The following is a 26,081-nucleotide window of genomic DNA, read 5'->3' on the forward strand; positions in this document are numbered from 1 at the left end:
TTATTAAAGTGTTTTCTTTTTGAAAAACCCGAATATTTGCAAAATAGCCATAAAGGTAGTTCAATCTTTTTTTTGTAATTCGTGATATGTAATTTTCCCACCTAAGCCTGTGTGGGGTGTGCAGGGTTTTAGAAAGTATTACTACTTTAAGATGGCCGCTAATATTACTCCTCTCGAATGCGTTGTTTCGGAGTGCCATCTTTGGCGAACAGACTCTCGCGTGATTTGCTAGCTATCAAACTGACCCATGAGCCTTTGCGTTTCCTCTTTCCAGCCAGCACCTGAGAATGGGTATGTAATGGCCGTCCTTCTGAGTTTGAAATCCATCGCAATCCTCCTTTTTGGCTGTTTGCGGTTCCTCGCCGGTTGACGGCAGGGTAGGGAGTATTCTAGGGGGAACGGCGGGACCTGTATCTACTTTATTTTGGTGGTGTTTGCTCAGTTTAGAAGGCGATGATTGATACTACTACTACTGTTCAGGGTCTTACGTGCGCTCATCGTAGAGGCCTTTCAGATTCTTAATGTATGGTACAAGGCATTCGAGCCGACTGCTGTATGAGGCATAACTTTTAAACCGGTCTTTTGGGGGCCGAGGATCTCCTGAAGCCCGCCGTTGTCGGAAGGGGTCCGGGGAGCTAACTCTGCACAAGGCCTGCTATGGGTTGTCACTGCAGTCTGAATGGAGTGTTTAGGGCTAAGAACCGAGCATCTTTAGCGAAGTCTCGGCCCTGGTGGGGTTCGGCAGTGTTCGTGAGCTGGCACCGAGGATGTCACAAGCCCGCACCCCAGAATGCAGATAGTAGAGGGTAAAGAGACGTGCACACTTCAAGTATAATACTATCAGAAAATGTCTGAAACGGAGCATTGCTGGAGTATCTTTACGCACACTGGGTACTTTTTTTGTTTCGCGCATAAGAATGCATGTATTGTGTTTACTACCTAGAAGTGTGCCCACGTGTCTCAGCTCTCTCCCTGCTTTGAATTTTCGCGTGACAATTTCTTTCTAATGGGCTGTAGAATGTTAATTCCCTTTAAGTGCACTTGGTAGGTTGCGACCTGTCACCCTGATGTCACTGATATATTTTCAGTTAAACCGAAGTTGTTGGGGTAGGCATTAAAGAGTGCTAGTGAAAGTGTCATTCTTGCCAAATAATATGTACGCTCGCCTGCCTTCCCCACACTGAACTATGGTTGTGACCGTGATATAGAGTGTGATGTAGTCCAGCAATGTCATTGTTTCTGCGATGTGCATAATCTATTTCTTGTCTACACCGTTAATGTTTTCTAGTATGCGGGTCGCATTTTGGGACTGTTGTAGCCCGGTCAGAACGCTGGTAAATCTGGTCAAAGGCCAGACACGAAATTCGGCTTTGAATTGCTTCCTGGGCAGATTTGTGTCCATAGACTAAAAAAAGTGCCGAGGACATGTCTATCACTCTTCATTGACACGTTGATTTGTGTATGTATGTATATATATATATATATATATATATATATATATATATATATATATATATATATATATATATATATATATATATTTCGTTTGGCTTTCGACATAGTATAACTTCCGTTAGGCGTTGCATGACCCAACATTTTATAGTTTAGACCATTTTGATCATACCTGCTATTTTTGCACTGACGGGATTTAGTAAACACTCTGGTTTTTGCCGAATGGTTATATCATGCATGACATCAACACTAATTGTATCTATCAACTATAATCATGAGTTAGATAATCGAACAGGCATTCATTCAAGGGTGTTATAACTTGTTCATGGCATAGGCTAAACTGTTAAATTCTACCGCACAAGCTATTTCTAGAATTGCTATATATAAGTGGTTTCTCATGTTAAACACTGTATTCTTTTACCAGGTATCTCACGGGACAACTGGCACAAGCGCCGCAAAACTGGAGGCAAAAGGAAGCCCTACCACAAAAAAAGGAAGTATGAATTGGGGCGCCCTCCTGCCAACACAAAGGTGGGTGATAGCCATTTGTCTGGGCTTTTAGGAAGGAGGTGGACCGCGTCGATATTAAACTCAAGGCAGTGTACGTGATGAAAATTAATCCTTAGACAGGTGAATGAGACTGTTCTGGTCGCATTTTATCCACCTGTCAATGATAGGGTTGTCATAGTTACTCTGATTGCTTTGCCTTATTTATTATTGTACTGTTTTCTGTCTTTGTGTTCTGGATTCTGTTTGGGCTAATTTCTCTACTTCTTTGTAGATTGGGCCTCGACGTATTCACACAGTAAGAGTCCGTGGTGGTAACAAGAAGTATCGCGCCCTCAGGTTGGATGCTGGGAACTTTTCCTGGGGCTCAGAGTGTAAGTATTTACGCCCGGGATTACTTCCGGCAAGTAGAGGTAGCTTGCTAAACAATGCTGATTTTTCAAAAGGCATTTGTCTGTTTATATGGTTTTTTTATTGAGCCCCCGCTTTCCCCCGACTGCGGCCATTTGTTGAATGGGCCATGAGTTCCCCATGAGGCGTGCTATAGAGTTCCTTTTATGCATGGTATGTCGACTTCATTGGGTGGTGATGTGTCTTATGTTGTAGTTGTCAAATGTATCTGTAAATCCCATAGCTTTGTGTTCCTGGTTAGACCAGCACTGTTACCTGCAATTGTTAAACCCCGAAAGTACCTTATTTGTAATCGGCTTTTTGAAATCTGCCCTAAAATTCTGAAATAGTATGGAGGGTTAATCACTTAGTACTGTTATTACTGTTATCATTAGTACATCCGCTTAATTGTGATTATGATTTTAACACGTTTTTATACGTGGTTTGAACTTTTATCATGTGTATAACAAGTTATATTATTTTTTTTAACTGTATTGTGCTTTTATGGTTGTTTCTGCTTGAATAACCGAATGACTGCTTTAGGCTTTACATAAAGGGCCTGGGGCTATTCGGAAGCTCATTTTGTAGTACAATAGCCATACAAGCCTACTAACAAATGCTACTCACAGACTGCACTTCTAAAGTGATACATTATTTTTTGATTTGTAGTAGTATATTAGAAGTGCAGTTTGTCAACTTTTTGCAGTACTACAAAAAGCAGTCTTGACTAGTCCCTCGGGCATGCAAATTACACTTTTGGATTAAATTAACCCAAAAGTGTAAACTATGCAAAAGTGTACTCTACCTTTGTGAGTCTGTTCCATATAGTGACTGCTTTGCCACATAGTAATCTACACCTGGAGAAGTGATCCTTTAATGGGTGTAATTGTTCTACTTTTTGGAATTTGCAATAATTGGCAGTAGTAGGCTTAGAAATCTGTGCCAGACATGTTTCCAGGCATACTACTGGCAAGCACACACCCAAAAAGTGATGGTATGAGTACTTGCTCTAACCCATTGCAATCGCTTGAGGTAGCATTCCAACCAATTGCTTGTCACCCACTCTGTCTCTAGACAGAGGCCAAAATATTGCAAATGCCTCATGGAAAGGGGCCATCGCAGTCTAGTCTATCTAGTTTTTAAATGCGAAAGTGTCCATGTTTAATTTGGTCACATGGTACACCGTGTGCCATATCCCACTGGCCCTTGCTTGACGGGTTACTTTAGTGTGGTGGTCTAATATTTAGACAGCTGAGTTTTTCCTGGTTTAATCTGTATACATTCAAATACGGTTTGGTCTGCCCCCTTCGGGAAGTTATCACACTCCCCAGCACACGTCAAATTTTCATCAAGGTTTCCCTAAATACTATTCAAACAGGTGAAGAATCCGAAAGGTTGTTGGTTGTTTTATTCAATCACTTTTCGTCTTTGATAGTCACAACCGCCAACAGAATATTGCAGTCTGTCCTGCGATTTCCTAAAGTCTAATGCTTCACATCCGCTTTTTTGAAATGTGGTGATAATTCTGACACACATTGGGGTTCCAGTTCTTACCTGTATCTCCTGGTATTCGAGCGTCGCTCGCATTGCTTCTGAGTTCAGTATGTAACTGTTGCATACTGAAAAGTGATGGGAAAAAAACAACTAACAACCTTTTGGATTCTTCAGGGAATTATTTACCTGTTGGAACAATTTTATTTGAACTGTCTTCTACTACAATAGGGAAACCTTGATGCAAATTGGACGTGTGCTGGGGAGTGTAATTTATTATTGAGTGTAGGCTCAAGTTTTATATAGAGTTCGGTGGTTCTCTATACCTTTCAGCACCGTCCCAAATAGGGATTTCTTTACCAAATATATGTGTGAGAACTCCACCGATAAGCGCCAATACCCTAGGATTAATACCACACCAAGTTTTACGGTTGTGGAACTTTTTTTTTTATTTAAAGTCATGGCCTCTGCACTCTTCCATGCAACTTTTGGGAGGACTGTGGCCTTGTACCTTTACTGTTAACCAATAGACATGTTTGGCTACTTTTTATTTTAGATGTTGCCATGGAAGTGTGAATGGTCTCGTACGAAAGAGTTGGATTGTCTTGGGCGATCCACGCTGTTGATGGAAAGCTGAGAGCTGTTGCAAACGTCACTTGCGGAAGAGTGATGTTAAACTGTGCTGCACTTCAGTGACATGCATGTTGTTGAACTACTGCTTTATTGTATGGTCTTGCAGTTGGTATGCTGGCTAGCATTAAATTAGTCAGTATGCAGTACAATCGAATACTGGGTCTCATTGGTCTAACTCGTTCTTTATTTACCGAAAGGCTGCACCCGCAAGACTAGGATCATTGATGTTGTCTACAATGCCTCCAACAATGAACTGGTTCGAACGAAGACCCTGGTGAAAAACTGCATCGTCCTGATCGACAGCACTCCTTACAGGCAGTGGTATGAGGCCCACTTTGCCTTGCCGCTTGGACGCAAGAAAGGAGCTAAGCTGGTATGTACCGTTAGGGTGGGACTGGTTTGGCAACTACATTGCATCAAACTTGAAAAGCAGATACTGGTGGTGGTATGGTGCCATCGCTTTTGCATTGTACAATCAACCATTGCAATAGCACTCCAAGTACTTGGTAGACGTAACTTGTTGCTGATGGTTGGGCAGTACCCTGAATTTGTACACATTTCTTTAGACAGTTGAAGCTTTGGACAGTTGAAGCTTTATTTGTTAACCCTTTCGATGCTGATGACGAGCTCAGCTCGTCATGATGCACAGTTGAGCTGTGCTGATGACGAGCTGAGCTCGTCATGAATACATACTAAGAGCAATTTCCAGCACGGGGGGGGGGGAAACGCCTAGCAGCCAAGGTGTTAATGTGTGGAAGTTATGCACTGTGGTTTTCGAGTAGTTATAGCTTTTAACGATTTCAGGGCAAATGATTGAGGAATGCATGTTGCAATATATTCAAAATAATAAATATTTCCTTTCTACATTGACCTACTGATTGCATATGTGTATCTAATTGTGTTCATCCCTGGTAGCCATGTTTTTGTGAGGTTGTGGGCATGCAGATTAACCCTTCCTCTGTTAAAGGAGACCTATTTTAATTTAACATATTCGCAAACAGAACTGGAATTCTATTTGTGTCTTTTATGCACTTCTAAATGCTTCCTTGGTCTTTCTTGTGACTCGGGATAGTCATTTATTGTAGTGCTAGATTAACCCCCATCTTGCAGAAAGGGCAGGCTTTTGCCTTGTAGCCTGCCTCTTCCGAAGGGTGGGTACACTCCAATTTATTTAACCCTGCAAGGTTCTGAAAGGTCTTAATAGTCCTGTCATGGCAAAGTTCTAAGTTGTAGCTTGATAGTTTGTAACAAAACCTCTTGCCATTTGTTTTACTGGTAGTAGTCTCTGTGCGTGCTGAAACTGTATCTTGATCAGTGTGGCATGTGCAAACCCCATTGATCTTAAAAAAAAAAAAAAAAAGTTTCTGCCCAGTGTCGGCATGCAACAACTGTTACGTCTGGAAGCATTGTTTTTGGTCTCGTCACAGTGACTATGTTAAGGTTGAAGTCTACCCATTACGTGCTTCGAGCACCTAAAGTTTGGTTTTACTCTACCTCCTAATTTTAGAGGTACTGTCATTCCAAATAGGACCTGGGAGACGATGGCTTTGCAAATGGTGAACTGTTGCAACTCCTGTTTGTGTTGCACAAGGATTCCTTGTGGCACAATATGGTAAACTGCAGTAGTTATGCCTCGTTACATATACCATTGCTTTCCTGGCAGGTAATCAAACTACTCGCTGTGCTATGCTGCAATGAAGAGACCATATTGACATGCGCACGACTCCTAAAAAAACTTCCATCGAAATAATTAAGTCAAAAAGGGTTTCCGCGTATTGCAGTGATGGTGCGAGAAACTCCAGCCGAACTAGACTGCGGCTAGTCTAACATCACCTTTTAAAATGTAAATTGATACTTGTATAGTGCACTACTCACCCGCAAGGGTCTCAAGGCGCTTGTACGAATACCTCTGTGGAACCCATCCTGGCTTTTCCCTGTGAGGCGTCCACTCCTGGGCACCCCCAAGGTGGAGTCCAGGCATCCTTAGCGTTGTGGGGGCCGTTGTGGAGATTAAGCAAGCTATTGCCTAGAGTTGCAGAGTGGGACTCCATGATTGGAATAGGCACCGAGGCGAGAATTATCAGGTCTGTGGAATCTTGAGCCCAAGACCCGCCGAGGCGGGGAATTGAACCCTGGTCCCGTGCTAGACCTCTGCATCAGGGTCTGCCGCTCTAACCATTGAGCCACACTTCTCCACTTTTAAAGTAACTTGAATGTTTATAAGTCAGCTACTTACTTTGTTCCTGGAAGCTGGAACATGTGTTAAAAAGTGTATCACAGCTGGAGGGTCAGGGACTTGGAGAAAGTGCATAAGTGAACAGGTTCCCTTGAAAGCACAGCAGCCCGCATGCAACTCAAAGCCCTTGACATTGATAAAGCTGAATACTCATTTCTGGGCATGAAGCAGAAATATTATGTCCAGGGCAGCAAGGCGGGCCACTCTGACGCATAGACTTCGAGCTCGGGCTGTCTAACATGAATTCCCAGTTTAGTAGATTCGACTAAGATGAGCACACAGTTCAGGCCTTTAAGCACTTCTATTCCACTCTAAACGCAGCTAAAACCCTGGATTTGGAGCACTGAATCTTATTTGGCGCAAGTTTCCCTGGCCCTTCTTGTGAGAAGTTGGCCTGATATGTAGTGATCACTATGTATCAGTCCAAACAACCCTTATTGATTGGTTGTAAGTCAACCTTATAGACGTTCTGAATCACTAGCCAGTGATTAGATGGGCACCAGGATGGCACAGGATGGAGTCACCTCGACCAGGTGAGTGGGCGACGCTGGGCTCTGCAGTCTCTCGGACCAGGAGGCGTTGTCGGCGACCAGGATGGAGGTGCGAGCTGTCCCACGAAGGTATCTGCTGTCGGCGATGCTGGACCCAGGATTGGGGCAACAACTCTTGGCAAATGCAAGCCCATGCGGTGGACTCAAAATGGCGTCTGGAGTGGACCGGGAGGGTCCGGGGTGCTCCTCTGTTGGAGGGGAGCAAGGGCCAGTCTGGAGCAACCAGACCAGCAATGGAAGTATCGTCGTTCGTCGTCAAGAGGGCTACAAGCCAGCAGGCAAGTGGCCGGACAACGCGGTGAGCAGCAAAGAGCAGAAGGGCCCCACGCAGATCTCGTGGATGCTGGGGGGCTGGACTTCGGTGCTGGAGCTGCTCAGGGTTAGGGCTTCTCAAACCCCAAAGCACTCCCTCGAGGATCCCTCGGCGGTCGTGCTGGATAAGCGTCGTGCAGTTCTGAAGATGGCCGGTCCCTCGGTCTCATCACACCCACGAATCTCAGCTGGGCTGATGTAGGTAGAGGTCAGAGGTGCTGGGGAAGCAGGGTCTCGTCGTGCTGGTTCCGGAGGAAGGACGTGCAGCAAACCGCAGTGTTCGTTGGTGCCCGCAGATGCAGGGTGGCTACTCCTTAGTCACAAGGGAGAAATCTTAGGAAGAAGTCTTGAGTTCCTTTCGTAGAAAGTAGTTTCAGGATTCAAAGATCTAATTTGGAAGGGGACTAGGTCCTGCCAATGGGTGGGACCAGGAAGGGGGGTGGTAACACCCCTCTCCCATGCCGGACTTTCCCCAGCTCAGGGGCTGGTGTGCCCCTGGAACTGGTTCAAACTGGCAGATGCACAGTGAGCACTGGGGTGCCACTTGCAGTCACCTTCCTATTCAGCCCTGCCTACCTAGGATACACAGAACCCTGTCTGGGATGGTGCTAGCACCGCCCCTGACAGGAAACCCTTTGTCCAAGCTCCCCTCACTGGAAGAACTCCCAGCTGCAGGGGGTCAGACTTGTGTCTGTGGTGGCAGCATCCATTCTGTGATGCTGAGGCTTGAGTTAACTTTAACCGGGGTTCACAGTTACATACATGTCGTGTCCCTCTAGAAGGGTGGAATGCTAACCCCGTCGCCAGAGTTGGCGAGGGGTTAGTATTCCAATTCGTATGACACCTTACTCGACATGTTTTGATAAAGCGATACCAGAGTTGGCAAATAACTGCGAGGATTATAATGCACTTAAGAGTAAATGGTACGCGCTATCATAGAACAGCTATCAGGACTTGGTTCCGCAAGCTGCAGTCGGGCTCAGCTCATGCCAGAGCACCATCTCACATAATTCCAAGCACTCTGCCTTCAGGATTGTTAAGGCCTGCCATAGGAGTGACTGATAGGAATACATGTGTCCATTTTAGGGTTAGATATAGGTATACTATATCTACAGCAAAGGGTGCTTACACCACTTTGCCCCAGCTGTCGTGCAGCCAGTTGTGTCAGATTTAGATGGCCATCCAGGGGTGGCATAATGCATGCTGCAGCCCCTGGTAGGCCCTGGGTACACCTATGCCCCGAGTTACAGGGTCTGATAAGGTGGCCCAGTACCAATTGGTAAATGCACCTAGGGTACACGTGTCAATTTAGTGAGAACAGCAAGGCTGTGGGTCTGATTAGCAGGCCCACAGCCAGAGAAGTCGTAAACCAGTGAAGCAAAAATCTGGGGTGATCATAGGATTGCAGACCCTACTCTCCTACACTTCTTCCTCAAACCTATATACTTTCTGTTGACATCAAAAAAGCATTTGACCGGATCCACTGGCCATACCTTCGACTTGTACTAACTAAAATGGGCCTTGGCCTGTGACTTAGCCACATGATTTAGTGCAGTTATGCTCTACGTAGGGTGGCCGTTGTGGGCTGATGTCGCAGCCTTTTGACCTTGCTAGGGGCACTCAGCAGGGCCCTACCCCCTCTGTGTTTGACCTCTATATGGAACCCTTTGCCAAACAAATGCATAGGAACACTGACCGCTTGTAGATGGGTGAGTAGAGGTGTTTGGGGGGGTTTGCAGGGAACGCAAATTAGCACTCTATGCTGATGACGTGATTATAGTGCTGATCAGGCCTTTCCCTTCCTTGCCCCCTATGATGCGGATAGAGGCCTTTGGACGAGCCTCTAGCTTCAAAATTAACTTTACGAAGTCTCATCCCAAGGCTGACAAAGCTAATTTGGAATAGCTCTTCCACACGGCAGCCCGAGGTGTGGGATATTTGGACCTACAGATACTCCTGCCGCCAAGGCAAACTTCAGAAAGCAACCAGTCTAATTTACGATCTCTTGTCCAGTGCCTGGTGGCAATACACTGGCTCCTACAGCTTCACATTAACTCTGCGAGCTGACCCTGACCTCCTTTGAAAAATAGCTCCTCTGACATAGAAGTTCTTAAACGCCCTACTGGTGGCCTCCATCAGCAGCGCAACAACACTGGGAACCTAAACGTGAACGCACCGTTGCAGCTTAAGAATGGGGCGACATTTGGCATAGAGCCTGTTCTTCTGCATGCAGGACGTTGGGTAAAGAAAGTATTATCAAGATTGCACGTTATTGGTACTATACACTGACAAGGGTAGTTAAGTGGGAGCAGGACGGGGGTGCGACATATAAGAAACATTGTGGACTGACTGACACTTGCACATCTTCCTTTGCACTGCTCCATGATACAACCATTCTTGGCCGGAGTCTTAGTAGATATCCATGAGATTATCCCTAGGTTCCGCAGCCACATCGTTCTAGGACTCAATAACTCCCTAATGTATCTACTAAAGTTGATGGGGCAAGCTGTAGCTGTCCCTGCCTCGCTGTCTCACTAAAAGTAAATCCAGCTTCCAAGAGACACACTCTCCTCCCCACTGATCAGAGTAAGATAGTGGGTGCAGCGTTTGTGCTGGCTGCTCTAATAAGGATAGATACCACTGGTTATTAGAAGACTGTTACCAGTGGTAACAGACGCAAATGGAAAGCAGCTATCGTCCAAGAACGCTAGTTGTGGGCTGGTGTTGGGTGGACTTGTAGCAGCCCTCAAGTAAAGACTCACAAGCAATAGGGCCTCTGTATATATTTATTCGGAGTACAAGATATTGATGCTGACACTGTCAAGTGAACGTTCTAACTTCACTTTTGCGTTCGATTAGAACTCCCCTTTACATTCCATTACAGCATAGTAGAGTGGGAGGGTACAGTCATGATTTTCATTATTGTGGGAAGACCCAACATGCCAAAATGTTTCCCCCCATGGCTCCTTTCATAGTCTTTGTCTGTGGTTCACTCTCAATATGTAACCTACCCATGTTGACCTTTTGCCGCTTATCTCTCTATTAAACTTGACCTCTTTCACTTAATCATAGAGGAGCCCAACACTGTTGCACTAGCTGTCCATTAGACTACGATCTACACTTACATCTGAAAAGTTGGCCTGAACCGCTTCCTTTTGTATCTGTTGAAACGGTTTCCACATCTGAACCTTTACCATCCTCCGAACTGCAGTTGTATTCCGTCCTTTTTGAGTGCTCCTTGTCGCCGTTTACCACCTGTTTGGAGTTATTGGCCCTTCGACATTGATTTAATCTTACAAGCCCTAATATCCACTACCCCTTCAAGTGTCTTGATCCTGTATCTCGAAATACTAAATCCTTCTCTTCCAATTTCACACTACTTTAGTCTGAATATTGACTCCCTTTCTACCCGGAGTTAACTGCTTGAAATTCTCTGTAAATTTCATGCGCAACACCTAGCGCTAATCCAGCCTCTATTGACCATGCAGTCTTTAACAGATCTGCCACCACGTGTCACTAAAAGAAACCCAAACCCCTGCTCAAAAATTGCTGTACACATGAATGTATGCTCGGTGCAAAAGTGGAATGTTGTAGAACATTGTGAAATCTAGCTACTTCCAATCCCTGACAAGTTATTCATCTTTGAGGAGAGGTGGTGAGAACATAGATCATGACGTCTTGATATCTTCCAGGCATCACTTTGCCATGTAGTTGTCTGCCGGAGTTTCCAAAATATAATTTTAATTTGTTACTTTTGGCCAATCCAGCCGTATCATTCTTTATATAGACACGCACCAGGGCTCAATCATGTTACTAGACCTGCAGGACTAGTAACTTTGGTAATCTTTTTTACCTAACTGTAATGTACTTGACCCGTGAACAGGTCTCATTGTGAGCCTAGGCACATTTTATGTCTTGTGGAGCCACCTTTTTCTTTATCACATATGAGAGCACCTTCAAATATGCAAGTTCATTATTTGTGCTGTACTAAAGTTTTTATTTACTAGACTAAATGTTTGCTCCATGTATAACCAATTGAGCCCAGTTACAGGGTACACATTCCTGGCTTGCCTCTTAATTCACTAATAGCATCGTCATCTGGGCAGGAGCAGTAATTTCCAATTCCGGTTTAAAAACTCACTTTTCATAAATATATTTCCAGAGCATAATGTGGTAGTGCATTGTCGTTTACAAATAGCCCATTTTCCATTGAATTGCCACAACATTTACACTAACATGTCATTTTGCTGATAATAGCCCATTAACAATTTTTAGAATTTGGGTTTCAGCAAAAATATTTAAAACTTGCACACCATCAAGTAAAGTGTTTTAATTTGTTTTGATCTTAAACAATTTTTTTTTACCGCAAGCATTGGCAATGCAATAGGTCTCGCATTAGGAAAGTGTGAGCTATTGGTATTGTAGGTCTCGCATTAGGAAAGTGTGTGCTATTGGTATTGTAAAAATGACAGATTTTTTTAATGTGTTTTGAAAATAAATAAATCAATAGCATTGTTCACAAAGCCAATAGCTTACACTTTTCTAATGCGAGTCCTATTGGCTATGGCAATGCTTATTGGTAGCAAGCAAGGACAGTGATGTGGTTGGGGCTGAGTGATGTGGTGCAGCAGCACAGACTGAAGCTAAGAACACGCAGGGTTGAGTGCTACAAATCGTGTTCATTTTATCAAAGCAAGGAATGATGGAGCCAGGAAAAAGCAAGGGGAAACAGGAAAACACAGGGAGAGTGTATAATAGAGGCAGCGAGGGCTGGGACAGCAATCAAATACAGGGTTGAAGGCACTGAATGAGAGAACACGGTAAACACCCAGGGCCAAGGAAGGAAGATGCAAGCACACAGGAGAGCAGGCGGAGACAAGAGGGCAAGGAGTAGCAAGCAAAACAAGCTCTCGGCATTGAGCGGGAGTGTATTCCTTTGAAGTCTGATGCAGGAGAGTGGCAGCCTTTGTAGTCTGATGCGAGGCTCAGACAAATGGTTGTGTGTGACGTGGCTGGTTTGTGCACATGCATAAATCAGATGAACTGTCTAATCCGCCGTTTTGGTAGACTGTTCTTTTCCCCTTACTATAATCTCGCCTGCGCAAGGGCATGGGCTCAGGCGAGACCTAAAAATGGGTTATTATAACTAGCGAAATATATATGAAATCTTTGAACAGTTCACTTAGCTATTTCGCTGTTAGAAAAACGCCTGACATCTTACAGCCTTTCATTTAACATGCTTTGCACAGTTCATTTTGCAAAATCCTCTAACTTAAGTCACAGAAAAATAAAAGTAATAAGATAAGCTGATGTTTGACCTTTGTCTCTGAAAAAGGCAGCAAATGTGATAAACTAACCAGATCTAATGGCATTTTTTTTGCTCTTTAACTGTGAGTAATAAAGATGTCTTTAAATCTTATCCGGTCACATTTGCTCTGCTTTCGGAGATAGAGGTCAAAAGTTAATCTTCTCTGGAGTTAAAGGAATTTCAACTCAACAAAGGGCGGCTGGTTCCTAAATATAGCTCGGCCTGAATAAATCTTGCTCAACAATGTGTGGGAGAGTCGATTTTTCAAACCCTGTACACACAACCTTTGTTTAACAATTCAAAATGATCTGCCTCTCAAAAATGAAAACCCTTCATTTGTACCCATTTACTTACCCTTTGCACCACGTGTCCTCTCTTGGCCACACTCCCCATCTCTGGGTCTTCGCCCTCCAAGCTCCTGATTTATTAGAAACCCAAGTGCAGTGACTGCCGTCCTATGCTTTTTTTTTTTTCCTTGTTGATCTTGATGGGATGGTCAATACATCTTGCTGATGGGCAAGCTATTGGCTTGGCAATCGTGTGGGTAAGACGTGGGGTGCAGGTCGGTGGATAACAAGACAGTTTAAAAAGCAACATGAAGTGGCTAGCGCTTCCAACTTGTCAGTTGGAAGGGTGGGCAGTAAACAGGTGGGGAAGAAGAAACTGGATTAGCTGGGGAGAGGGTACTGGACAGTGGAAGGACCTTAAACTTGATCAGGGTTTGGTCCTTGTATTACCAAAAGAAAAGGGAATGGCAGGTGCTTTCAAAAACTAAAAGGCAGGAGTGACCAGTACAAACAAATGCTAAACCATGGGCGTGCCCAAGCCATTTTGGAACACCAGTCTCGTACGGGCAGCTTGTACGCTCCCTCAGGCTCAACCTAAAAACTAGGGATACTACTCAACACATGATATACCATCTCTATCTGGCTTTCAAACTGTTCTCCAGCAAAACCACTCCCTATTGTAGCAATGTGCATTGCTCCTGGTTTGAGATACTAGAGATCAGACAAGAACCGAATTGGTTCTGCCTCTTTGACGGTCCACCTTTTCTCCTTTCCAGGTATCGCTCCTTCAATCCAAAGTCTCTCGCAGCTATTCGTCATTAGATGGCTGACCAATTGCTCCTTCGTATTAAGCTCCTCTAACACTGAAATATATTTCGCTGCTAATAAGCACGCTCATGACTCAGTGGCTTTTTAGTTTCCTCTTGACAATCCAGTTTGTCACTGTTTCTGTGGTGTACCAAACCTTGTTTGCATGCGAGCTGATTTAGAAGTAGTGCTTGCAACACAGTGAAAGCATCCCCTGGCGCACTTCTCAACGTTTTCCTGGATGCCAGGATTCCTTATTGTATGCAAGCTGCCCATCTCCTTTAGATCATGTTTGGGAGTGTTGTGGCCTGGACACAATGTTAGTAAAACTTGTCAAAACCCCTCAACATCCATACCACCAGAGACACCCTAGGGAGGCCGGGCCTGGCAAACTGGTTTCATCAAATACCTAGGGATCCAAATCAGGAACAACCTTAGATCCACAATAGAAGCTAACGCTAGGAAAAACAGACTCTCGGAGTCCTGGTCCTCCAAGTTCATAAGCTGGTGGGGCAGAATAGAATCTATCCAGATCACCCCAATGATTAATTACCTGCTGAGCATGCTACCACTCCTACTCAGTATTTCCACCGCAAACTAGATAACCAGATTAACAAATTCCTATGGCGAGGGGAAAAAGCGCATATGAATATTAAAAAACTAAGACTAGACAAAAAGCTGGGATGGCTAAACTTAGCAGACTACAGAACCTTTCAAACTGCTTTCCTAGCAAAGCAGGGAGCTTACTGGTTGTCACTCCCCCCTCCCGTCACTCCCCCCTCCCATCCCTCCCTCCAAGGGTACACACCAGCATGGCTAACAATCCAGCGAGCCGCCATAAACCAAAACCCATTGATACTACTAACGGGTAATAAACATACGCACGCCTGTAGCCCAATATTAAAAAAAAACACAAAAATCGCCCTACTCAAGATAGAGAAGAAACTGGAGGTCTGTTTAAAGAACTCGAAATGGGAGTCCGTGTGCCAACAGCAAGATTATATACAAGGGAAAATGCCTATCCATGAACGCATGGAAAATGAAAGGCCTCTCCTACCCAGCAGAACTGGAGGAGGGGGGCAACCCTATTAACTTCACTACAGTAAAAGGCAGACCTGGACTACCAGACTTCGAGTTCTAGAATTTCCTAAAAATCAGAAGTGCTCACAAAAACCAAACTAACACACCACACTCCCATCAATTATCCAATATGACAAAACTTAACAGAATAGGCCATCGGGTGTCAAATCTGTATAAACTCCTACGGCCAAGTGCCACAAAATAATGATGAAACACCACACCCCCACTAAGCGAACAGGACCTGGCTCAACTCTGGGCCTCCCCCTCACATAACCATCTCCCCAGTACTATCCCAGACTAAAGTTTGGCACTTCACAAGACATACTGGACCCTAGCACGGCTAGCCGCGCTAGGCCTCGGGGAAAACATTTTCTGGAACTGCGACAGCGATACGAGAGATCTAACCCACCTCATCTTTTACTGCCCCCAAGTGAAAACCTTCTGGGGGAAAATCTTTGGTTTCAGTGTGCACCCCAACGCTTAAATGAAAACAGTTCTCTACCCTTATCACCGCATTTATTACCACAGAACTTGACTCCCAACATGATACCTGCTTGACCTCCTTTTGACCTCGGCAGTGAAGATGGTGCTGTCCAACTGTAAGGACACAGCAAAGACTTGTTTCAGGGGGTGGCTCAATTGTGTGACACCTCGGGGCGCTGATAGCATCCCACTGCAAAACTCACCCTGGGGGCCAGCCACTGGGGGATGTGGAAACGGCTGGATGAGTATCTGGATCCCTATGAACCCCTGTTAGCTTGCGGGGGGGAAGGGGCTGTATGCAAAACTAAACAACCCCTAGCATAGGCCACTGAGTCTTCTTGGAGCTTTCCTCTCCTTCCCTTTCCATCTATCAGCTGTCCTTAATCTTCTAACAAGATATTGGAATGGGGTACAGTCTAACATGTGTATCACCTACCTGTAACCATGACATCACCCAAGCTTGACCCCAGTACCCTGTAACAGTAAAGCGAATGTACCTATATGGAAAACTCGATATACTTTGAAATTAAAAAAACTTCAATTTAGCTTTTTGGACCCCTTTCAGGATTCTATTACCTACACCATTGGCCAGAAGACCGTGAATTCCTCCAGCTACCGCCAGATTAAAGTATTCCAGCATTCCCTAAATTAGTCTTCATATCACCCTTCATGTGGCTAAATCAGTACTGTGTACATTAACTCCTTCTGTGCTCATGAGCTCAGCTAGTCATGAGGCACGGTGGCGCTGTGCTTATGACGAGCTGAGCTCTTCATGACCGGCGCGGCGCTCACGCGGGGCTAATTCCCCCCACTGTGCTGAGCGTTCAGAGAATCGGACGTGGTCATAAAGAGCTCAGCTCGTCATGAGCACAGCGCCAGCGTGAGAATTAGCCCATCGGCGAAGGTGTTAAAGCAAAACAGATCAGTTGGACTGTTTGGCTCTGGGTTGGTATGAAGTGTACTCTGATTAGCTACCCTATCTTTCTAGATTATTTACATCCTCTGCTTGAAATAGCTATCGATGCAAATCTGGGCTGCCTTGCATATGGCACAACATGGTATCTGCAGGTTTCCGAGGATAGTGGTGCTACCTCGAAGTTGCTTTTCCTATTAGACTGTCCGTTGTGGCTATAAATTTTCTATTGTAATATCTTTTAAAGTCTTCACTTAATTGAATGGTTGCAAGGAAAAATAGAGCCTCCTTGTTACAACCATAACGAAACGTGTATATATAGAACAAACTTGAAAAAGTATGAGAATTGTGGAGGCAATGTTTGCAAATTTAAAATAGACCCATAATGTAAATGTCTTGTAAAGCGCACTGCTGCCCGGAGGCGCCCTGGCGCTATAGACCGCTGGGGAACCCGTCCTGGCTTTCCATGTGAGATGATCCCTCCTGGGTACCTCCAAGGTGAAACCAGGCATCCCCGGCGTTTGTGGGGGGCCGTTGTGGATGAGGCAAGCTAATGCCCAGAGTTGCCGAGTGATCCCTAGTTAGAGTAGGCACCGAGGCGAGAATTATTGAGTCCGCTGACCCTGGGTCTAATCTAGTATGCCAGAACGGGTGATTGGTTAGTGTCTGTACTTGAAACTTGTTTAGAGTTCACTGTGTGCGGTGTCTGTATGGAGAAACTTTTCTTTTAAAAGTAAACCATGTATTAACAATTTCTGCTGATTACTTGTGGACCCCTTTCTTTCTGCTTGGGATGACCATTATTTCCTATAAACCTGCTCTTGGGTGCCACTGTAGTGCACACAAACCTCAAACGGCTTCCCCATATTCTCCAGCTAGGGTAGAAGATGGATTGGATCATCCCATGTGTAGCACAACTAATTAAATTCGCAAACTGCTTGAAAGCGACATGCCTAGTGTCTCATCACAAATGTTTCCTTTTCGGCAGACTCCTGAAGAGGAGGAGATCCTCAACAAAAAGAGATCTAAGAAGATCATGAAGAAATATGAAGAGCGAAAAAAGACAGCGAAGATCAGCACTCTACTTGAAGAGCAGTTCCAGCAGGGAAAGCTTCTTGGTGAGTTTGGCCTAAGTACATGGGTGTGTTGGAAGAGATTCTTGAGGTGGGAAGTGTTTTGCTGCTGTGCTGCATGACCTGGTGTCTTCTCGTGATGATATCTTTGTCCAGTTCTGCTACTGAATTTTAAGTGAGGACAGTAGGAAATCTGATGAAGGCTTGTATAGAATGCATGGTCTGTGCTTCCCATGTGGCAGTTAATCTTTAATGGGGGGGGATATGTAAGTGCAGTTCTTTCCTTTCAAGACTGTAGTACTGAACTGATTTCCACTTTTTTTTCTGCAGCCTGTATAGCTTCCAGACCGGGTCAGTGTGGTCGGGCAGATGGTTATGTCTTGGAAGGCAAAGAGTTGGAGTTCTACCTGAGAAAGATCAAAGCAAAGAAAGGCAAATAAATGTCCAGGTCTACAACATGACATCAATAAACTTGTGTTTGAACATGGTGTCCTGTCTTTTGTGGAGCTCCACTATCAAGGTTTCTGGCATAGCTCCGCTTTATGATGTGCATCATTTTTCCTCTGCATCCTTTAGGTTAGTATCTCATTTTGCAGACATTTCAGCATGACGCATTAGGTAGCATGAGTACAAATGTTTGCAGGTCCTTTTGCATGTGGAAAGACAATGAACAGGCCTTGGCAGCGATTGCATTGTTTGACACTACCAGCACTGTACCTTGGCACAACTAGTGTCATGGCATACTTCTGGTCTTGGGCACCTACCAATTTTCTCCATCCACCCCAGTGTGAAGAGTTATTGAGCGAAGTACAAACACGGCACACCTGTTTAATGGCATGGGTATGCCACTGCAGACTGAGCAACAAAGAGCAACAGGGTGTTGAAAATTGTAAAGGAGATGGTGAATGCTGAGCTAACTTGGTCATGGGCAACAGATCAGGTCTGGGCAGTCTGGTTTGGTGGGTTACTGGATATGGCCACAGTCGAAAAGACTGAGATTTAAGTGTAGTGGTGCATTGCTTCAGTCTGACTTGTACCAGCTCACTATCCTACCAGACCCGGTTATACCATATGATCGACCATTCCCAATAGTCCTCACTATAAATGTGGAGGTCTTATTCTGAGGAGTCCTGATCGGGTTCTGATGTCAGTAGGTCCTGCAGGCAGGGCCAACATAAGCTCCTTGGCAATGCCCACAATTTACAGCTCAAAGTCTCATTGATTTACCCTAACCCACCTTAGCCCCGCATGCTCATGGCAGGTATCTCACTTATTTTACCTTGACCCTCGCAGACTATCCTGGACCAAAGAAAGTCTAGGGGCTGTTGGTAACGTGTCATCCATTCTGAAGGGATTGCATCCACACCTGCCGCTTTACCAGAGGGGGAGACTAGAAATTGCAAGAAGATCTCTTCCCATAATAGATTTTTAGATGGGTAAGAATCGCTAGAAGAGCTACTTGCAGGCACAGTTTCAAGGAATTCTCCAATTTGCCATGGGCAGTCCCTGATTTTTTTCGGTATATAAGGTTTGGTAAAATGCCTCCCTTAAATTTAATTTGTATCTGGACTGCCCCAAGAACTGGGTCCTGGACTTCTCATTATTTTACCCTTCTGCCTTGCTCTTACTGCCAGATGGTGGCCAACCTATTTGCTGCACTTGTATGTTCTTTCCAAGGAACTTACTTTCCTACTGCCGCCTTTGCGTAAATCTGCTCTTGCCAATGTTACCTTTGTGCTTCCTTTATATCACCCCCTCGTTTCACTTTTATTACATTTTCCTCTGCTGCTGTTAGATTATCTTTAGTTTGAACAGGGGAAGCAGGAGAGACTATTGATACAAAGAACCTTAGGGTCTCCTCCCCCAGGCAGGCCTTGAACGTATCCCAGACTGTACTCTGAGGCGCTACCATTCCTTACAAAGAATATTGGAATCAATCTGTTTATGTTAACAATCTTTGACCAAAACTGGTCCCAGGAAGCTTGTTTCTGGTTTAGGGAGTCCTGCCAGTTCGGGCTGGATTGTTCACATGGGGAACACGGGCAAGACTGATTTGCATACGGCTGGGTTTAAACTCTAATTGTGTGGTGTGATAAACTATGTATTCAACCCAGACCTGTGAGTGTGCTGAATGTTTGATTCATTCAGCATTCTGTCCATCTTTTGCTGAGCACTAAAGGCAAGGTGCATCAGGTTATACAGTTGGACCTGTAGTTTCTTGTTTTTAAGGTCCTAACATTAAACGCCACCTTTGTCGGCTTCACAGCTAAAAGGCTAGTAAGATCAATGATGAGTGCAGAGTTGCCGGCTGACATCTCAACCCTGTGAACCTTTGACTGTAATTAGTTGAGACTGTAAGGTATCCAAAGAACTGCAATACACCTAGAGGTTAAATCTAATGGCACCAGTGGGCAAAGATTACCTTTAGAAATTTGCTATTTGCACACAGATGGGCCTCAGACTGCCTTCTGCCCCCCTGAAGAGATGTGTGAATGACTACGAGGAAAGGACACAATAGGAGGCTGTCGCCTCTCCCAGCCATAAGCCACATGGGATGTTAACCCAAAAGACTAGGTTCAAAGGGGAAGCCACCTTGGAAGGCCAAATGGTTAACACACAAAATAAGGGCTGCTCTGTTTAGACTGGCAGCGGGACCAGAGTGAGGAAATCTGTTGCTGAACAGTTTTTCAGTGCATGTGTAGCTTTCAGGTGGCCACACCTCTAGGGTCGGTGGTCCAGCTCACCACACCAAGAGATGGGTTCCGACATCTTGGGGTAAAGAGCATTCTAGGATAGCTAGAAGCCACACTTCACAGGAAGTTTTCATCAGGTGGGAGGTATCCTGGTAGCTCATTGGCTAATTGTTACCGCCATCCCCATAAGGACTCTTTCTGGGCATAGAAGAGGCACCCAGTGCTCACAGATATTGTTGAACTGGAGAGGAGGACCAAAGGACTGCCTTGCTATACCAAGGACCTGGCAAAGAAAATGCTGCACCGAAAGAACTGCTTCACGTGCCCTGCTTGTGAATACGTTATTCCCATCTACCCAGCCTCAAGCAAGAGGCTTCTATAACCTGTTGGCTTACTTCCTGTTTGAAGTATAGGGCCACAAAATTGAAGTAGCCTGCATGGTGAGTTGGTAGCTGAGATCACCGGAATGTCACTCCTTGCCCCGTGCAGCCTAAGAGACCAGGACCTGTTGCTCATAAGTTGCACCCAAGTTTGATGAACCTGGGAGAGTCATCTGAGTGCAGCTTGGCCGCCCAGAAAGATACTGCTAAAAGAAGGCAAGTGCTACGTCTGCTGTGCGATTGCTGGCCTGGTGAATGGACTCTGGATTCCTAGAGGGCTTTGAGGAATGTCGCCCCCTGTAGCCAGAATCGTCTCACCAGGACCGTGGACTGAGCAGTAGCCCCAGGAAAAACCTGATTGACTGTATAGCATTGTTAGCATGTTGTATCCCTTGCATCATGACCACATCATATAAATCGATGACCAGGAGCCACTGATGCTGGAACTACACTGAAGACTACTTTTCCTTGCAAAGTAGCTTATTTTGGGGGGTGGGTCTTGTTGGTTCCCTTGATTGGGTTCCTGCCGGCGTCGGTCACCCAAAGACCATCTTGACAGTTTTTCCTGAAAGTTTCTACGTTTCAAATTTGAATTTGCCAATGCGTGTTTTTGTTTAAATGAAGTCTTAATTTCTTGTAATTCTCCATCTTTTTTGCTTTGGTGTCCATGAATTCATAATATAACTTTTTTTTATATTGGTGTTGGATTTCTGTAGTCGTGTGACTTTTTTCTTCAATAGTTTTAGTGCTATTTAAATGCTTAACACTTGTTCCTTCGCATAAGTATGACTCCTCAGAGCCACAGCTACCCATGGTTGAGCTATGGTATAACGAGCTAAACCTGACTGGTCCCAAATGTGTTGGTAGTGTATTACATCGCCAATATAATACCTCATTGCCACAGTTGCATTCGATATACACTTAGCCCATGTGACTGTTTCCTCCCCGCTATTTTTCTGAATTCCTTTGAAAGCTGCTTGGTTAACTCCATCTCGTCACACTTTCTATGCCTTTTTCATGCAGGAAGACACACCAGCAGAGTTTGTAAGCCTAGTGGGTCATGTCGCCTTCTGCTAATTAGGCGTGGGCAGTGTGCACAGATTTGCCTAATTCGTGTTCTGTGAAATGTGGAGTAGGCAAATCCCGCACACTCCGGAGCGGAGTTGGCCTGCCCCACCCCCTATTATTGATTCGATATTAATTAGAAAAATAAAAAAATGTACCTGCATTGCTGCGTCCCCGGGCTGCCTTCTTCTCTCGCTCTCCTATGTTGGGTGATCATTGCGAAAACTGCACATGCATGCACATTTTTGCAAGAAATGGGCGTGCACATGTGCAGTTTTTGCAATGATTACCCAACGTAGGAGAGACAGTGAGGAAGAGGAGGGCAGCCCGGGGACGCTGCAGAACAGGTATGTTTTTTGTTTTTTTTGGTCTAATTTTGAAATGTGGTGGGGGTGGAGTTCCCCTGAGTTAGTTCCCAACTCTGTGGACCGCTTGTGTAGTCCCGCTCCACCCAGGGTTGCTGCTAACCTTTTGCCTGCTATGTCCAGTTTCTTGCTCTCATTTGGTGGGGGCGCTTTACCTGGTATATTATTGTACTGCTTATCACCCGGTTGAGTATCCTGGTGCTGGAGCAAGTGTGGAGGTGTAGCACTGAAGTTGTTTGGGGACAGCCCCAACCAATCCGTCTTCAGCTTCATGTGGAATTCAAGAAATGAGGAGGAGACCTTTATGTGCAGAGGGAGGTAATTCCAGATTTTGGGTGCAATGTAGGAGAATGTTAGCCCAACTCATACACCCCACATCCGCAAAAGCAGAATGGGAGGGCTGAGTGCAGGTGCCTGGTGTGTTTGTGGAAATTAAGGTGATTGTTGAGGTATGTAGGTCCAATTTTGTGCAGTGCCTTGTATTAGTATGCGAGGAGTTTGAATGTGCATTGTTTATGTATGGAGAACCACTAGAGCTCTCTGTGATGTGTTTGTGGGAGGTCGAGGATGAGACTTCTGCGACATTCTGGATGGTGTGGAGGAGGTGGTTGGAGGTTCCAACATAAAGTGCATTGCCATAGTCAAATCCACTTCAAGTGAGGGCTTGTAGCAACTTGAAGATCTTGCGGAGCGTGCAAAGTGTATTGAAACAAAAGGGGCTGATAGTGTTTACCTTGTGAGAAGTTGGCCTGATATATGATGCTAACTAATTCTGGTGATCACCTTGTATCAGTCCAAAAAACCCTTATGCTGATTGGTTGTAAGTCAACCTTATAGACCAGCTATCCTAATGGTAGCATGGACAGAGCAGTCTTAGGTTAAACTCTTTTGGCATGTGAAGCCAGCTGTTTTACCACATATAACCCCTTGAATACCAAATGAAAGGCCACCACACAAGTAGTTATGAAAATAAACAAGATATTTATTAACTAACTAGCAGCCCGTCCCGACGTTGTCCGGGTATGAATTGCTGCCGGCCAGGTGTATATTGTTTTGTAGGATTTCGTTTTGATAGCATTTCTTATCTGTGACAGGTCTGTGAAACGCTACTATTCACAGTGCACTGCTGATGCACTTAAGAGTGCACATTCAGTAGTGTGTGAACGCGAGTTTCCCTACTTTATTTTTCCTTGCAATATTCTATAGCGCGAACTCGACAACATGGCATGAGCACAATTTACATTATAGAAGAACACATTCATTTGTGGTAGGCACGGGGAGACAAAGCAATTTGCCTGGAATCACAGGATGTTGACCTGATGCCGAGATTCGAACGTAGCTCCCCAGCTCTAAAGTTCGCAATTCTAGAACTTGTGGCGGAAGGTGTGTCAAAGTGTATGTCGGTGCTGGCCATCAATGAGAGAAACTGCATTTTTCAAATCGGTGGTGAAAAAATATGAGTATGTTGCTGGCAATGTGGGCCGCCGTGCCACCAATGTACTTACCGGAGGAGGGTAAACGCCCATTATTCCGCAGACATCACTCTGCATACTTTCATTATGAAAGTACCATGACTCCGCAATGCCATTATAACGCATGGCATTACATTTTATATGCTTTAACCACGCATACATTTACAACGAAATTCGTTGTAAATGCATGAATGGTAAAAGCATGTTTTATTTTTAATGTTTGGATAAGGTAAGTATGGGTGTAGGGGTGTTTGTTTTTGGGGTATTGAGGTATATGTTTTGGGGTGTTAGGGTATTTTAAGGGTTCAGATATAGTTTTGGGTTATGGGGTATAGGGGCAGTTTTAGCGTTTAGGGATAGGTATGGGTTTTGGGTTACAGGTGTATTTTTAGGGTTCAGGGCTAGGTTTGGGTTTTGGGGTATAGGGGTATTTTTAGGGTTATGGGGTAGTTTTGGGTTTAGGGGTTCAGGGCTAGGTTTGGGTTTTGGGTTACAGGGGTATTTTTAGGGTTCAGGGCTAGGTTTGGGTTTTGGGGTATAGGGGTATTTTTAGGGTTCAGGGGTAGTTTTGGGTTTAGGGGTTCAGGGCTAGTTTTGGGGTACAGGGGTATATTTAGGGTTCAGGGCTAGGTTTGGGTTTTGGGGTACAGGGGTATTTTTAGGGTTCAGGGGTAGTTCTGGGATTAGGGGTTCAGGGCTAGGTTTGGGTTTTGGGGTATGGGGTTATTTTTATGGTTCAGGGCTAGGTTTCGGTTTTGGGGTGCAGGGGTATTAGGGTTCAGGGGTAGGTTTGGGTTTTGTGGTACAGGGGTATTTTAAGGGTTCCGGGCTAGGTTTGGTTTTTGGGATATTTTTAGGATTTAGGTATAGGTTTGGGTTTTGGGGTACAGGGTATATTTATAGGGTTAAGATGGGTTAGTGTTTAAAGGTGTTGGGGTATTTTAAGGAGTAAGGGTGGGTTTTGATTATGGGGTGCAGGGGTATTTAAAGGGAGCAGGGTGGACACACGGAGCTGGAATGTACAGAACCTGGGAAGAAAAAACAATGAAGTATATGACACAACGCACGCCCCGCACACACCCACACCCCCAGCACATACCCACACCCCCAGCACACAATATGAGACACGGCATGAAGGGCAGAATGTAAAAACAGTTGATGGACAGAATGCAGAACAATGCCATGAATTCACCCCAATACCTTTAGACTTGCTCTCCTAAAAAACCCTCCCCAGCGAAGTAATTCCCTCCAAGAAGCCTATGAAAACTATGAAAATTGGCTGTCCAATGCCTTAGATAAGATAGCCCCCTGGACATCTAAGCCTCCTGTCAGACAGTCAAAAACCGCTCCATGGTTCTCTGAAAAATTAAAACTAGCCAAAGCCAGATGTAAAATGCTAGAGCGCAATTGGAGAAAGCACTATAATCCTGAAGACAAAACACTTTATAAGACTGAACTCCACAAATACCATAATTAGTGAGATTGGAAAAAAGCTGCCACCTCAAAAATAGAATTGCCTCAGCGGATAATCCTACTAAAGAATTATTTTCAATCTATAGAGAACTTACTATTCCTACTAGATTGGAAGCTCAGGATACATCTTCGAAGGAGCTATGTGACTCCATTGCTGATTTTTTTGTCAACAAGATTGACAAAATCCATGCCACCTTTATAAAAGAGGAGTCTAGATGTAGCGAATCGACAGAAGTTAACAATTGCAACACGAGGACCTGTGATCTTGCGTGTTTTATCACCCCGGAGAAACAAGAACTACTCAGCATTGTTAACAGCATACAATCTGGTTCCCCGAGTGACGTATGCCCACCGACTCGCTGCAGAGGAGTCATGGAGTCTACGGTCATCAACCACATCCACCAAATTGTATCCCTGTCCTTCGAGGAATGTAAGGTATTAGATACCTGGAAAATGGCCCAAGTTATCCCCTTAAAAAAAGGCCAACATTCACATCTCCCAATTCCAGAATCTCCGCCCCATATCCCTCCCTTTTTGTGCCAAGATTGTGGAGAAAGTAGTGAACATACAGCTAATGAGCTATCTGAAAGATCACTCGCTCTTACACCCAACTCAATCTGGGTTTAGAGCCGGATACTCTACTGAGTAAGCCTTACTTTTCTCCACAGAGAGTCTTAGACGCATAGCGGATGAGGGAGAGACAGCAGCGTTGATATTTATTGATCTAAGTGCAGCCTTTGATACCATGCTGCACTCAACGCTGCTGTCTTGGCTGTCTGGAATGGGAGTTAAGGGGCCAGCTTTGCGTGGTTGGAGTCTTTTCTGGCCAACAGAAACTTTCAGCTACACTGCCCCCCCACCCCCTTCAAGTCTTCTCTGAGAAATGCGAGCCACGGGGTTCCTCAGGGCTCAAGTTTGAGCCTTACCCTATTTAATATCTATATGGAGCCCCTGGCTCGCATAGTAGAGACTTATGGGGTGGGCATTGTTAGCTACGCTGATGACACCCAACTGATGTTCAAACTCACGCCCGACCACAGGGAGGATGCCACCAATTTCTCCAACTGCCTCTCTTCTGTGGCAGCTTGGATGAACAACAACTGCCTCCGC

At 44.9% G+C, this 26,081-nt stretch overlaps 1 protein-coding gene and 3 non-coding genes across 4 annotated transcripts; all 4 read left to right on the plus strand.

The window, feature by feature from the left end:
* The first annotated feature begins 200 nt into the window (after window positions 1-200).
* Window positions 201-18,006, plus strand: RPS8 (ribosomal protein S8). Its single transcript, XM_086952309.1, has 6 exons — window positions 201-291; window positions 1,877-1,983; window positions 2,234-2,333; window positions 4,671-4,846; window positions 17,439-17,568; window positions 17,854-18,006. The coding sequence occupies exons 1-6, from the start codon at window positions 288-290 to the stop codon at window positions 17,961-17,963; spliced, it is 627 nt and encodes a 208-aa protein (XP_086808435.1). The 5' UTR covers window positions 201-287; the 3' UTR covers window positions 17,964-18,006.
* On the plus strand, window positions 2,052-2,155 carry LOC147746973 (small nucleolar RNA SNORD46). Its single transcript, XR_015300167.1, has one exon. It is a non-coding gene; the product is annotated as a small nucleolar RNA SNORD46 (small nucleolar RNA).
* On the plus strand, window positions 5,500-5,636 carry LOC147746974 (small nucleolar RNA SNORA35). Its single transcript, XR_015300306.1, has one exon. It is a non-coding gene; the product is annotated as a small nucleolar RNA SNORA35 (small nucleolar RNA).
* On the plus strand, window positions 17,656-17,724 carry LOC147746975 (small nucleolar RNA SNORD38). Its single transcript, XR_015300157.1, has one exon. It is a non-coding gene; the product is annotated as a small nucleolar RNA SNORD38 (small nucleolar RNA).
* Window positions 18,007-26,081: the final 8,075 nt, after the last annotated feature.

Source organism: Lissotriton vulgaris, chromosome 1_1 (genome assembly GCF_964263255.1).
Source record: "Lissotriton vulgaris chromosome 1_1, aLisVul1.2, whole genome shotgun sequence".
NCBI lineage: Eukaryota > Metazoa > Chordata > Amphibia > Caudata > Salamandridae > Lissotriton > Lissotriton vulgaris.

Bases quoted from the DNA above. Each gene is read 5' to 3' on its own strand.
- RPS8 (XM_086952309.1), top strand. The intron at 1,984-2,233 runs GTGGGTGATAGC...ACTTCTTTGTAG, and splicing joins GCCCTCCTGCCAACACAAAG to ATTGGGCCTCGACGTATTCA. The intron at 17,569-17,853 runs GTGAGTTTGGCC...TTTTTTCTGCAG, and splicing joins CCAGCAGGGAAAGCTTCTTG to CCTGTATAGCTTCCAGACCG.